Source organism: Ceratotherium simum, chromosome 19 (assembly GCF_057802395.1).
Source record: "Ceratotherium simum simum isolate JZ-2026a chromosome 19, ASM5780239v1, whole genome shotgun sequence".
NCBI lineage: Eukaryota > Metazoa > Chordata > Mammalia > Perissodactyla > Rhinocerotidae > Ceratotherium > Ceratotherium simum.
The window spans coordinates 30,414,194-30,426,261 of record NC_141918.1 but is presented as its reverse complement, the minus strand read 5'-3'; the positions used below and the strand labels follow the sequence as shown (position 1 = coordinate 30,426,261).

Sequence of the window (12,068 nt, the reverse complement as noted above, 5' to 3'; positions counted from 1 at the left end):
GATTTAGGCAGCTCCACCTGAGAACCTTATTATTAGTATTTATAATGCTAAGATATTATAGTATGTGGGGAATAATATAGTTTTTGCTTGGGGGAAAGGATTTATACATGGTGAACAATTACCCAGCGTCCCACCACCTTTGCCATTGGTGGCATTTTAGCACGTTTCCTTCTACTTTTTCACCCTACAAATTTTTGCATAGTTGAGATAATTTTCATGTGCAATTTGTGTGATGCTTTTTCACTTATTCTCATGTTATTAAAAGAGTATTGTTAAGGGCTTTTAACCAGTTGATTGTTTTATTCTGCAGATATATTAACTATTCTCCTATTGCTTGTTATTTGGGCTGTATCCATTTTATTTTTGCAATTTTGAACCACGTTAAATGAACATCTCTGTATGCAAATCTCTGTCCACATTTTGACGGAGGGACATAATCAACTTTAATACAATTTATTTGTACTGTTAAATTTCTTTCAAGGGGAAAATAAAAAGGTCATAACAATTTATAACCCAACCAAAGGGATAGGAGTGAATATGAATGGTTGTGTTAAATGTTATTATTATATTAGTTCAAAGTTGAACTAACTGGGACACAGATAGATAAAGTTGTCTTGTTGCTGGTGACACTATCTGTTGTGTGTGGAGCTGGGGATCTAGTGTCCTGTCCACGTAGCCAGTATCTTCCCCACTTTCACCATAGCCTCATAGAAATTCATTATCCTTGAAATTATACCAGGAGGCCAACAGCAGCATAAAAGCTCCTAGTGGTGCCTGGCTCGCTCATATTTGGTCTTCTTCAATAAGGGGTCGGTATGGCCAAAATCACCAAACCAGATCCATGTTTGCCTTGCAAACCAAACAAACACTTCTGTTTTTGTTTTGCTTTGTGTCTGGACTAATTCTTAGCACCTCTTCTGCCTGTGAGCGATTTGTCACTTCCTTCTGTAAGACTGGCACCAGCAGACATGCAGTCTCAGAGGATCCCGGGGAGGAAGCGAGGCCGACCCCCACTTCACTCAACACCTATGAAGATGGCAGTTCATAACCTTTATTCTGCTTCAGCTGGTTCTTTACCAGCAGTGAAGATCCCAAAGAAAAGAGGGCGGAAACCCGGGTACAAGGTACGGCTCCATCATCTCGTTTCTCCAAAGTGGTGTTGGGCTGGGGCATGGGTGTTTGGGCAGAACTCCACTGCACAATGTGATGAAAGGTTGGGAGCTGGGTAAAGACAGGATGAATAAGTTTCTCTCAATGGAGCATGTGACGGACGAGGCCTCATTGTTGCAACATGGCACACAATGCATGCTGTCTCGGTCGTGTGCGTTTTTACAAGTGGAGAAAGCAAATTACACCAGATGGGGAAAGTTGTAAGGCGAGCAGATTTTAAGGTCATAGCTAAACACACATTATTAAGCCTCGCATCTAAATTAGTGTTTCAGACATTGAGCTTTCCCCTGACTGTGCCTACTAGGGCGGCTCTCAAAGCCACTTTCCAGAACTCATAAGTCTTTTATTTCGGTAGAAGCAGATGATGTTCCTGAGACATTTAAATTAATAATGCGAGCAGGCTGGTGTTAAAGTTTTCCCAAACAAAACCTTAACAAGGGGACTCATGAAAATTCAGGGTGTTAATTCATAGTTTCCTGCTCATAAAAGATGCTGACGTCAAGTTTGGCTACAAGGAGGCATATCAGGCAAAATTTAAATCCTGTGACTCTTTTAAGAATTAATGATTTGGAGAGGCTGAGGGGTGGATAATAAATTCTCTGAAGTAACTGCAAACATATAAAGCAACCCAAACCCAAGGGAGAGCTTCTCCTCTCAGATGGTTTTGAAGAGGCTACTAGAGAAGAAAGAATATTGACCTTGTTTTCCACAAGCCTTTCGAGCATTAGAAAATGAGCTACAGAAGTTTTCTTTCACTTATTTTTCTGGAAATAAAGAGCTTATGTTTCCATCTTGAGATCTGAATACTCAAACCAAAATGCAAATTGGCAATTAACTCCCATATATTTAGGAAAACGTATGGAAATTATTTCAGGTCAGCAGAAAGACAAAGCTTCCAGAAAAATTGGTAATGAATTCAACCTTTATCCCTTTGGTTTTCCATAATTCTTCCAACGGCTGGAAAATAAAAATGGTAGGTTGGAGGAAGGTGACTCAAAGTTATTTGGGGGTCATTGGTTTTGGTAAAAGAACCTTTTACTCAGCCATCTCCGGAGGTTAAGTCCTCTGTCACAGGTTATTTTTCTAACAAAGAGAGCCTCCTTTTTCTCATGGGCACAGCAGCCTCAGAATTGTGTCTCTGAAGCTGGCACAGGGCAGGTCTCCCGGCTCAGCTACCTGTGCAGTTGCCGGAGTCTGGGAGTTGAATCTGGAAGGCTGGAGCAGGGCAGCCCTTCTGTTTATAGAGCCAGGGAGCAAATCCAGGATCTGAAGAAACAGGCTGAAAACTGCCCTCTCCTATTTGGCTTTCTCCTGCTCCCCAGGGAGCTGTGACCCAAGAATGAAAATTACCAACAGACATAGCATTTCTGGGGCCAGGAAAAATGGAAATTCACTGCATGGACTGAACCCGACATTGCAATTTTCCTGTCTCCTAAAAAGGGCGGTTTCAGTGCTCCTAACACCCAGAGACACCTCAGGCAGGAAGAAAGCTTCAGGGTGGTTAGTTGACAACACAGGCTCTGCGCAAAGCAGGCTGGTCTTACGCCCATGGCTCACAGGGTTTCTTTTCTGGGGACAACACAGCTCTTCCTTGAGTCCACTTCCCATATATTTTGGGAAATGTGTGGGAATTGTTTCAGGCCAGCAGCTCCCAGACAGCTCCCCAATCATGGGCTTAGCATTCCAGAAGAACGGCTCCAAGCCAGGTGCCAGTCTGCATGAAATTCCCACCCACTCACGATGACATGAGAAAAATAAGAACAGTCTTCATAGAGCTAAAATGATTCCACTTAAAAGATCATCATTTACTTGGAAATATCTGCTTCCTACTATTTTGGTGTGAAAGTTTATTTTATTTTCTTAAATGTTGTATATGGTCAGGATTTGGTAATTTAAAAAAATGTTCTTACTTGCCAAAACAAAGTTGGCAACCTATTAAGTCTCTCCAGTTTTATTTTGACAATTTCTTAGACCCTGAAGCCCCATTTTACCATTAATGAAAGGGTTTTAATGGTGGAGAAGCCGGCAAGGAAACTGTACAGTTTCATTCCATTTACCAAATGGTCACTAATTTGGCAGTTTTAACTATCTAGGACACAGTTGGGGAGACAGAAGTTGTTAAAAAAAAATCCTGAGCAAGCGAAATAAGATATTACTTGGTCTACTCTCAATGATCTTGTATTTTATTACTAAGCAAATGCTTCCAAGCCCTCCCTCAGAGTCTATTTACCTTTATTGCAGACGCATTTCTTACAAGCTTGATTATAGCTGTTAAAAGCCTTAGATTTGAAGGGGAAGATATTATGGGAGAGAAGACTGCACACACGGCTGGACACCGAGAGGATAACAATAATTATTGTTATAATTATATGACATTATATTAATAATATACAATAATAAAATATACAGTAATATCAATATTATAAAATAATAAATGACATAATTTTGTTATGTCAATAATGATGTTATTATGATATATTTGTACTAACAGTATTATCATAATAAAATGATAGACGTTTGAGCCTTTGGCAGGCTCTTTCCCAGGAGATTCTGAGGTCCCCTGGCTGTGCCGACTGTATCACAGGTCTATGCTGGTTGACATTTGTCGCTTCTTACCTGGTGCCGTCCCAAGCTGCTCTGTCAATCACCCCTGTGCATGTGGAAGCTCCCTCTGGTCCAAGTATGGGCACAAGCCTCTCCCTTAAAGACCCAAGCACAGCTAACATAGGCTGTGACATTTGACCCCTTCTCTGAGTCTTGAGAATAACAGAGTGAATTACAAGCAGAAAAGAGTCAGTTAGATGTCAGTGCTCCAGCGTCACAGGTCACGCCTCCTTCCAGGGCCCGTCTGGCCATCTCTCTCTCGGCCCTGGCCTGCAGCCACATTGCTGGGGCGTGCTCACTGCTGTGAGAGCATCATTTTATGGCCTGCTGCCCCCTTCTCGCCCCAGTCAAACGAAGCAAAACCTCTTAACATCATATTTTCTCTGAAGAGCCATACTCTGCCATGAAAACAGCCTTCTTCATTATCAAACAGAACACGTATGTCTCAGTTTGAAGCATCTGCTATTGGTTTAGGTCCTTGTTCAGAGGTCAACAGATGGATTTTCCTTACATTTCATGACTAAAAAGACCACTGAGGCCTGTTTAAAGAGATAAAGAGAGAGGGTCTGCACCGAAGAGAAACCCTAGCTTCCATTCTACAGACTCAGCTGATTATAATGTCTTCAAATAGTGGGATTTCCAGTTTCCATGTCTTTATTTAAGCAGGAAGAAAAAAGTGCTGGATTTTTAAAATAGTCATTTGTCCCCAATACATAATAATAATAATCAATGCTAACAGCAATAATAGTCATACATAACATTTATTGAGCATTTCTCAATAAATGGGCCCAGGCCTAAGCACTTTATATATATTTTCTTATCTGATCCTTGATAGTTTGATAGTGAAGGCAGTCAAGAAAATTGCAGGAATTAGGCATGAATTGACCAAGCCCCAGAGCCTGAAGCCACTTAGTTTTGGGCCAGCAGCACTCTACACCCTGGCAATCTCTTTGTATTATTGTTCAGAGTAGTAGTTCTGCTTCTTGATTCAAAAAAGAGTAAATTATGTTCTGTCTGCTCCATTTAATGAGCTAAGAAAAGTGTAACATATTCTAGAAAGAGTATCATCCCTGAAATATTAAAAACAAGTGGTTAAAATGTTCTAAAATGTTAGTCATTGTATCATTCAGGATACAAATTCAGCTGCTGTAACAAAGGCCAAGTAACAGTGGCTTAAAGAAGATAGAAACTAATTTCTCTCTCGTATTAAAGTCTGAGAAGCCCATCTGGGGCTGACACAATGGCTCCATGGTGTTGGGGACCCAGGCTCCGTCTATATTGTTGCTCTGCTATCTTAACACAAAGTCTGTACCTCATGCTCTAAAATGGCTCCTCCAGTTTCCACTATCCCACTAGTCCAGCCAGCAGATTGGGGACAGAGATAGTGGAAGGCACATCTTTCCCTTTAAGGACCCAACCCTTAAAGTTGCACACACCCCTTTCTCTTGCATCTCACTGGCTGGAACTTGGTCACTTGGCCACACTTAACTCCAAGGGAGGCAGGAAAATGTAGTGTTGAGTAACCAGGTAATCAGTTAAAATTCAGGGATTCCACTAACAAAGGAAGAAGGGAGCGTGGATATTTCAGAACAACCAACAGTCTCTGCTAAGTACTTAAAGGACAGTCTTCTGTTAACTGGAAAATTCACTTTATAAAGAAAGTAATTCTCTAATAAACTGGGGTAAATGAAACATTTTATTTTGTTCCCTCTTTCTTACTGTCATCCTTTCCTTCCCCCCAAAAAGTGTATGTTCTTGGCATTGTGTAATAAGGAAGTCAAGTTCACAAAAATCTCAATGAAGAGAATGTTCAAACTTAAGTAGAAAGGATTTTGTTTGTTTGTTTCAACATTTGTTTAAAACCTCTTTCTAAAATATGTTTTCATTAGAACTGTTGAATTGGCTTCAATGCGTCTTTGATTATCTAGATCTTGTATTGCCTTCGAGTCAGATTTATAAACACCAAATGAAGCTTAATAGTATGTGAGGGAAGAATGGGCATCTAATAACCCTTCCTGTGCCATTTTCAAGGCCCCCCCTTACTATTGGTAGGTATGGAGAGCCACCTGTGCCCCGTGGGGGAAATTGATTACACAGGCACAAGGCAGGGGCCATTCCCTCGGGCTGAACAATGTGTGGCACGTAGGGTAGGGACTGTCTCTCTTGCAGTCCTCTGTTGCCCCACCCCCACCTCAGGGCTGGAGCAGGGGTCAAGGTTGAGGCTCAGCAGCGGGTCTGGGGCAGTGGTATGCTGGTAAATGTTTCCCAACAGCATTCTGCGTATAACTCCGGCATGAATGTTAGTTGATATTTTTGCTTGTGTTAAGAAGTAAGGGAAATGTAAACAGTGAAGTTGTATGTTAGACCTTTGCTCATTTGTCAAGGATGTGATTGACTTCTTTGCTGAATTGGATAATATTTTGTGAAAACAAAAAAATATTTCCACTTTTTATGCTATTCACCGTGTAAGGGCTACAGACAAGACAAACTTTTAAGTTTAATTTGTGTTTTTAACATTTTTCCCCATCACTTTCTTAAATCTATAGATCAACAAAATAGTAAATCCAGCCCTAACTTGTAGCATTTGCCAATTTTCAAGGTGTAAATATTCCCAACATGGTCAATTTCACCAATGTGATGCCCCGAACATGGAGTTGGGACAAAATGTGCAGCAGCACGTTCTTGCGTCTGTATTTCCGCACAGATGCAATAGCAAAATAACTAGAAAGTGATGAGTTTTGAGTATCTGTTACCTTTGTTTTACACGTATTTTATTTAATTAATACTCTGTAAGTGTACATACTTTAATTTTTAATAATCATTCTGTTTAACAAACAACTTGCAATATTCCTGAAAATTTAACAATCATCCCTTGTGGACCAATATCAGTCAGTTCCAGCTCCCCACTTCTCTGAGTTCTGCGATGCACAGGATGCCTGTAATCGGTTGTCCCATGTCCCCTCTCTCATCTGCAGGGCTGACCCCATGCCTGCTGATGCACAGAACTTGGCCCCCTCACCAGGTTCTGTAAGAGATCCAACCACACCAAGCATTCCTTGAAATGTGTGGTCTCTCCTAAAGATTATTGGGGTCAGAGGGCATAGTGGACAGCATTCCATTAAATAATTCTCAGGGCCAGATCTGTTTTTCTGAATTCCACTTTATCCAGTGATGACGTTTTTGTTTTCCTTTTTCTTCCTTCTCCCTCCTGGTACCCGTGGAATACTGGCTTCATTTTCTCCTCTCTTGGCTTCCCTCCATCGGGAGGAAATTAAGCCATTCTTCCTCACCCCTGGCAAAGCAGCCCCCTATTCCTCCCTGGCTGCACTTCACCAGTTTCAGTGCCTTTCTGGGCCCAGAGGAGAATCTGAACCCAACACAGAGTTGGTGGGAGAAATTCCCACCCCATTTGCAACTCTGAAAGGCACAAGAGAGCTGGACCATTCCCCTCCCACCTCCAAGCACCCGCTTCTGTCTTCATTGTGATGCAGGCAGTATATTGTATTAGGGTAATTTTGTTTTCCTAGGGAACTTTTAGTGCAAAGGTGGTTTAACTAGGATCCCAGATTTGACTGAGGAGCATGTTGCTGAAGCAGGCCTCAAGGCCAAAGGATACTGGCCCCTCCATCCCTTGGGTGTTTAATCTCTCCTGCAAGTGCAGGGAGAAAAGGGTATGGGTAGATCCAGAAACAGCCTGACTCCTAGGAATGGAATTAGGTCATTGGCTACAAACTTGTTGTCGGAGCTGATTTGCATTTCCAACAGGCAAGTTTTTAGACTAAAGTCCGGGGTTAAACACGGTGAGGTATTCAATTTCCTGTAACTCTGCTCCCCACAGCATCTCCTCAGAACCTGAAGGAGTTTTGTATGAAGAAAGAGTGCTAGTCTAAAGGAGGAATGTGCCCCCAAGGAAAGCTATGGACAAAGTGATCCTTCTCAAATACGGGGGGGCAGGAAGGAAGGGAGGGAGAACATGATTCCAAAAAAAAAAAAAAAAATCTAGTATATTAGTTTCCTAGGGCTGCTGTAACAAAATACAACAAACTGAGTGCCTCAAACAGTAGGAATTTATTGTCTCACGGTTCTGGAGGCTAGAAATCTGAGATCAAATTCTTGGCTGGACTGGTTCCTTCTGAGGGTTGTGAGGGAGGATGGGTTCCAGGCCTCTCTCCTAGCTTCTGGTGGCCTCAGGAGTTTCTTGGCTTGTAGATGGCATTCTCCTTGTGTCTTCACATTGTCTTTCCTCTGTAGTGTCTGTTTCTGTGTCCAAATTTCCCCTTTTTTATGGACACAGTCATATTGGATTAGGTCCCATCCTAATGACCTCATCCTAACTTGGTCATCTGCAAAGACCCTATTTCCACATGAGGTCACACTCACAAGTACTAGGGGTTAGGACTTCAACATCTTTTGGGGGGACACATTTCAATCCACAGCATCCAGTACAATAATCTTTGTCTTTTAAAGAGGCGTTTAGTCCATTTATGTTTAAAGAAATTACTTGGGTTTAAGTCTATCTTATCTTGTGTGTTCTGTTTGTCCCACTCATTCTAGGTTTTTCCTACCTGTCTTTCCTGCCTTCTTTTGGATTATTTTTCATTATTTAATTTTTTCTTTTCTGATCATTAAAAGTTAAGCACTCTGTTTTCTATTGTATTACTGATTGTTCTGGAAATTACGGCATGCTTACCTACTAGGTTTCTAAAGTCAACCTCACCTTTACTTCTTCCTAGGTGATACAGGACCTTGGGACATTTTAACTCCATTTATCTCTCCACCTGTATAATATTTTTGTCACACATTTTAATTCTTTTTTGCTTTTTTAATCCCTCAAGACATAATTACTATTGTTTTATAGAGTCATTTGCATTTAGATTCACCTGCTTGTTTAGCACTTTATTCTTCATTGCTTTTTGCATATCAGACCTTCCACCCGGGGTCACTTTCCAGTTTCCCGAAGTACATCTTTTAGAAGTTTCTTTAATATAGGTCCCCTATTCTCTTACCTTTTGTTTTCTGGAATTATCTTTATATTACCCTCATTTTTGGAAAAAAAAATTTTTTTCTCAGTGCAGAATTCTAGGTTGTCAGTTATTTCCTTGCAGCACATTGAAGATATTCTTCCATTTGTCTTCTCGTGTCCATTATTGTAAAGAACTCAGCTGTCTATCTAGCTTATTTGAGTGACCCTGGAAGGCTTTGCATTTTTAAACTAATTTTAAGACTTTTGTCTTTGTCTTTGGTGTTCTACAATTTTACTCTGCTATGTCTACCTGGGGATTTCTTTTTTATTCATCCTATTTCAAATTTATTGGGCTTCCTGAATCTGTGGATCAGAATCTTTCATCAGCTCTGGAAAATTCTCAGCCATTATCCTTTCAAATATAGCCTCTGTTCCATTCTCTATAACATTTCCTTCTGGAACTCTACTGTTAGAACTTATCATATTCACTATGTCTTTTAACCTCTCCTCCATAGTTTTCATCTACTTGTTTCTATGCTACTTTTTGGATAATTTCTTCTGACATCTCTTCCAGCTCACTAATTCTCTCTTTAGCTATATTTAATACATTGTTAAATCTGTCCATTTAATTTTTAATTTGTTACTGTATTTTTCCTCTATAGAAGTTAAATTTGGTTTTTTTCAAATTTGCTATGCTATTTTTTATAGTTTTCTGTTCTCCAGAGATATTTTCAAGTTTGTCTTTTATATCTTTATATGTAGTATCACAGTTGTCTGTGTGTTGAAGATTGCATTATCTTGAGTATTTGTGGGGTTTTATTGCTGTGTGTTTTTATTGCTCATTCTTGCTTTGGTTCCTTGCTTCTTTGTGTGTTTGGGTATTTTGGGCTGTGTTATTCATTGACTTTGAAAAATTATTATGGGACTTCTTTGAGACCTTTCTCCATGGATGATTTGTGTTTGCTTTTCCAGGCATCTGGGGGGACTGCCAGATTGGGTAATTTTTAAACTAAATTCACAGCCTGAAGTTTTCTTGATCACCCAAGTTCTGTGAATTTGGGTTGCTAATCTGTGTGAGGTCTGGTTTGTAGCAACATCTTCTCAGGGATTCTTCACTCTGCCCCCGCCTCCCCAGCCCTCCCGTGTCAAGGCAACTTTCCTTATAGTCAGATGTGGGTGGGGGTGGGGCAGAACAAATTTACAGCTGGTTCACACTTACTCTGAGGTTTTAGCCCTTTGGGTGAGCCCTGGGCTCCATAGCAATTCCCAAGGTCTAGATTTCACCTATATTTTGACCTGATTATTCTTTATACATTGTCAGCTACTCTGGACTTTACCTAATCTTACATTTTATCCATTATTCATTGTTGTTTTCCATTGATCCAAATAACCTAGTTTTCTATATTCCCAGAAACAGAGCTCCAAAAAATTTAAGATGCCACATCTCTTCTTCTTCTTTTTTAAAATTTCAGGTGTACATTATTATCAGTTTCTGTATAGACTGCATCATGCTCACCACCAATAGTCTAATTTTTATCTGTCACCATACATATGTAGATGCCACATTTCTTCTAACCAACATTTAAAATATGGTACTCAGGCTGGTTTTGTCTCAAATTCTTTGATGTTTTCATGAATGGTAGTCTAATGCAAGATACATACACAATCATGAGTTGGAAGAGAACTTAGAAACCACAACTCTACCCCATTTAATGGCTTTGGAAGATGAAGCTCAGAAGCATTGAGTGAGTTGCTCAGAGTCCCATGTGTGTTGGTGGCAGAACCAGGATTAAAACCCTAGTCTTGTCTCTGAGCCCAGTGTTCTTGCCACTCCCCTGCAGTGTGTCGAGCAATGTGTAGTTGACGACTGAAATCATGCCAGTTCTCAGCATCCATTTCCCGGAGGAGGAAATGTTGATGCTTTCCTTCTCCTCATGTCCTCTCCCACAAGTTCTGCACAGAAATTTACCTGTCCCGTTCTGAAGGTTTATGGCCTGAGTATTAGAAGAGGAATGTTTTGAAACTTAGAGACAGAGCCAGTGTTATTGCTCCCCCAAAGTTAACTAAACCAGTAACAAACAAAATGCGAATATTTTAAAACTAATGTAGTAAAAATATACTATCAAAACAAAGTTTATTTGAATAAATCTAGAAGCTATCCTTGATTTTGCACTTTCTCTCACCCATCACCTTAATTCCTTATCCAAAGTACATCCTGAATCCAACCAGTTCTTTCTGCCTCATTCTTTCCAGCCTAGTTCAGCCACTAGTGTCTCTCCCGGGACCATTGATAACCTCCTTACTAGCGTTCTTTTCTCCACTTTGCTTCCCCTCATCCTTTCTCTCCACAGCAGCCATATTTATCTTTATAAAACAAAAACTGGGTTGTATCTTCCCTTGCTTAAAATCCTCTAATTATTTCCATAACTCTTAGAATAAAATCCAAACTTGTAACCTAACAGTACTTGTTTACTAGGATGGCTGTAACAAAGTACCACAAATTGGGTGGCTTAAAACAACAATTCTGGAGGATAGAAGTCTGGAATCAAGGTGTTGGCATGGTCATGCTCTCCCTGAAGCCTCTAGGGGAGGATCCTTCCTTGACTCTACCTAGCTTCTGGTGGTTGCCGACAATCCTTGGTGTTCCTTGGCTGTAGACACAGCACTCCAATCTCTGCCTCCATTGTCACATGGTGTTCTCCCTGTTTGTCTGTGTCTGTGTCAAATTTCCCTCTTATAAGGACACCCGCCATTGGCTTTAGGGCCCACCCTAATCCAGTACAGCTTCATCTTAACTTGATTACGTCTGAAAGACCCTAATTCCAAATGAACTCGCGTTCCCAGGTACCCAGGGTTAGGACTTGAACATATCTTTTGGTGGGGGGGGCACAATTCAATCTACAAAACATGATCAGGCCCTGACCACCTAGCTAACCTCATCTTGCCTCATTTTACCTCTGGCCCACAATTCCAGCCACCATGACTTCCTGGTTCCTTGAAGAAGCCAAGCTTTAGAAGGTTTACACTGGCCACTCTGTCTGCCTGGAAAGTTCTTTTCCCAGTCACCACAGACTCCCTCTTGCCATTCAGATCTTGATATAAACATCACCTCCTTATAGGCCTACCCTGGTGACATGGTCCATTTTCATCATATCACCATATTTTACTTTTGGGAGTAGTACTTATCACAATTTGACATTTTTGTTGTGCGTTATTTGTCTGCTTCTACTACAATATTAGCTCACTGCGAACAGACCTTATCTCGCCCATTCACAGCTGCATCTTCAGCACCTAGAACAGTTCCTGGCACACAGTAGGTACTCAGTAAATA

The 12,068-nt window shown here is 40.8% G+C and overlaps 1 protein-coding gene across 1 annotated transcript in view; it reads left to right on the top strand.

Moving 5' to 3' along the window:
- The first annotated feature begins 915 nt into the window (after nt 1-915).
- The window catches only part of SCML4 (Scm polycomb group protein like 4), a 64,039-nt gene continuing 52,886 nt past the window's right edge, over nt 916-12,068 (top strand). Inside the window, exon 1 of the mRNA XM_014781146.2 lies at nt 916-1,124. Within this exon, the coding sequence (XP_014636632.1) occupies nt 969-1,124 (156 nt within the window). The 5' untranslated portion in view covers nt 916-968. The remainder of the gene's footprint in view (nt 1,125-12,068) is intronic.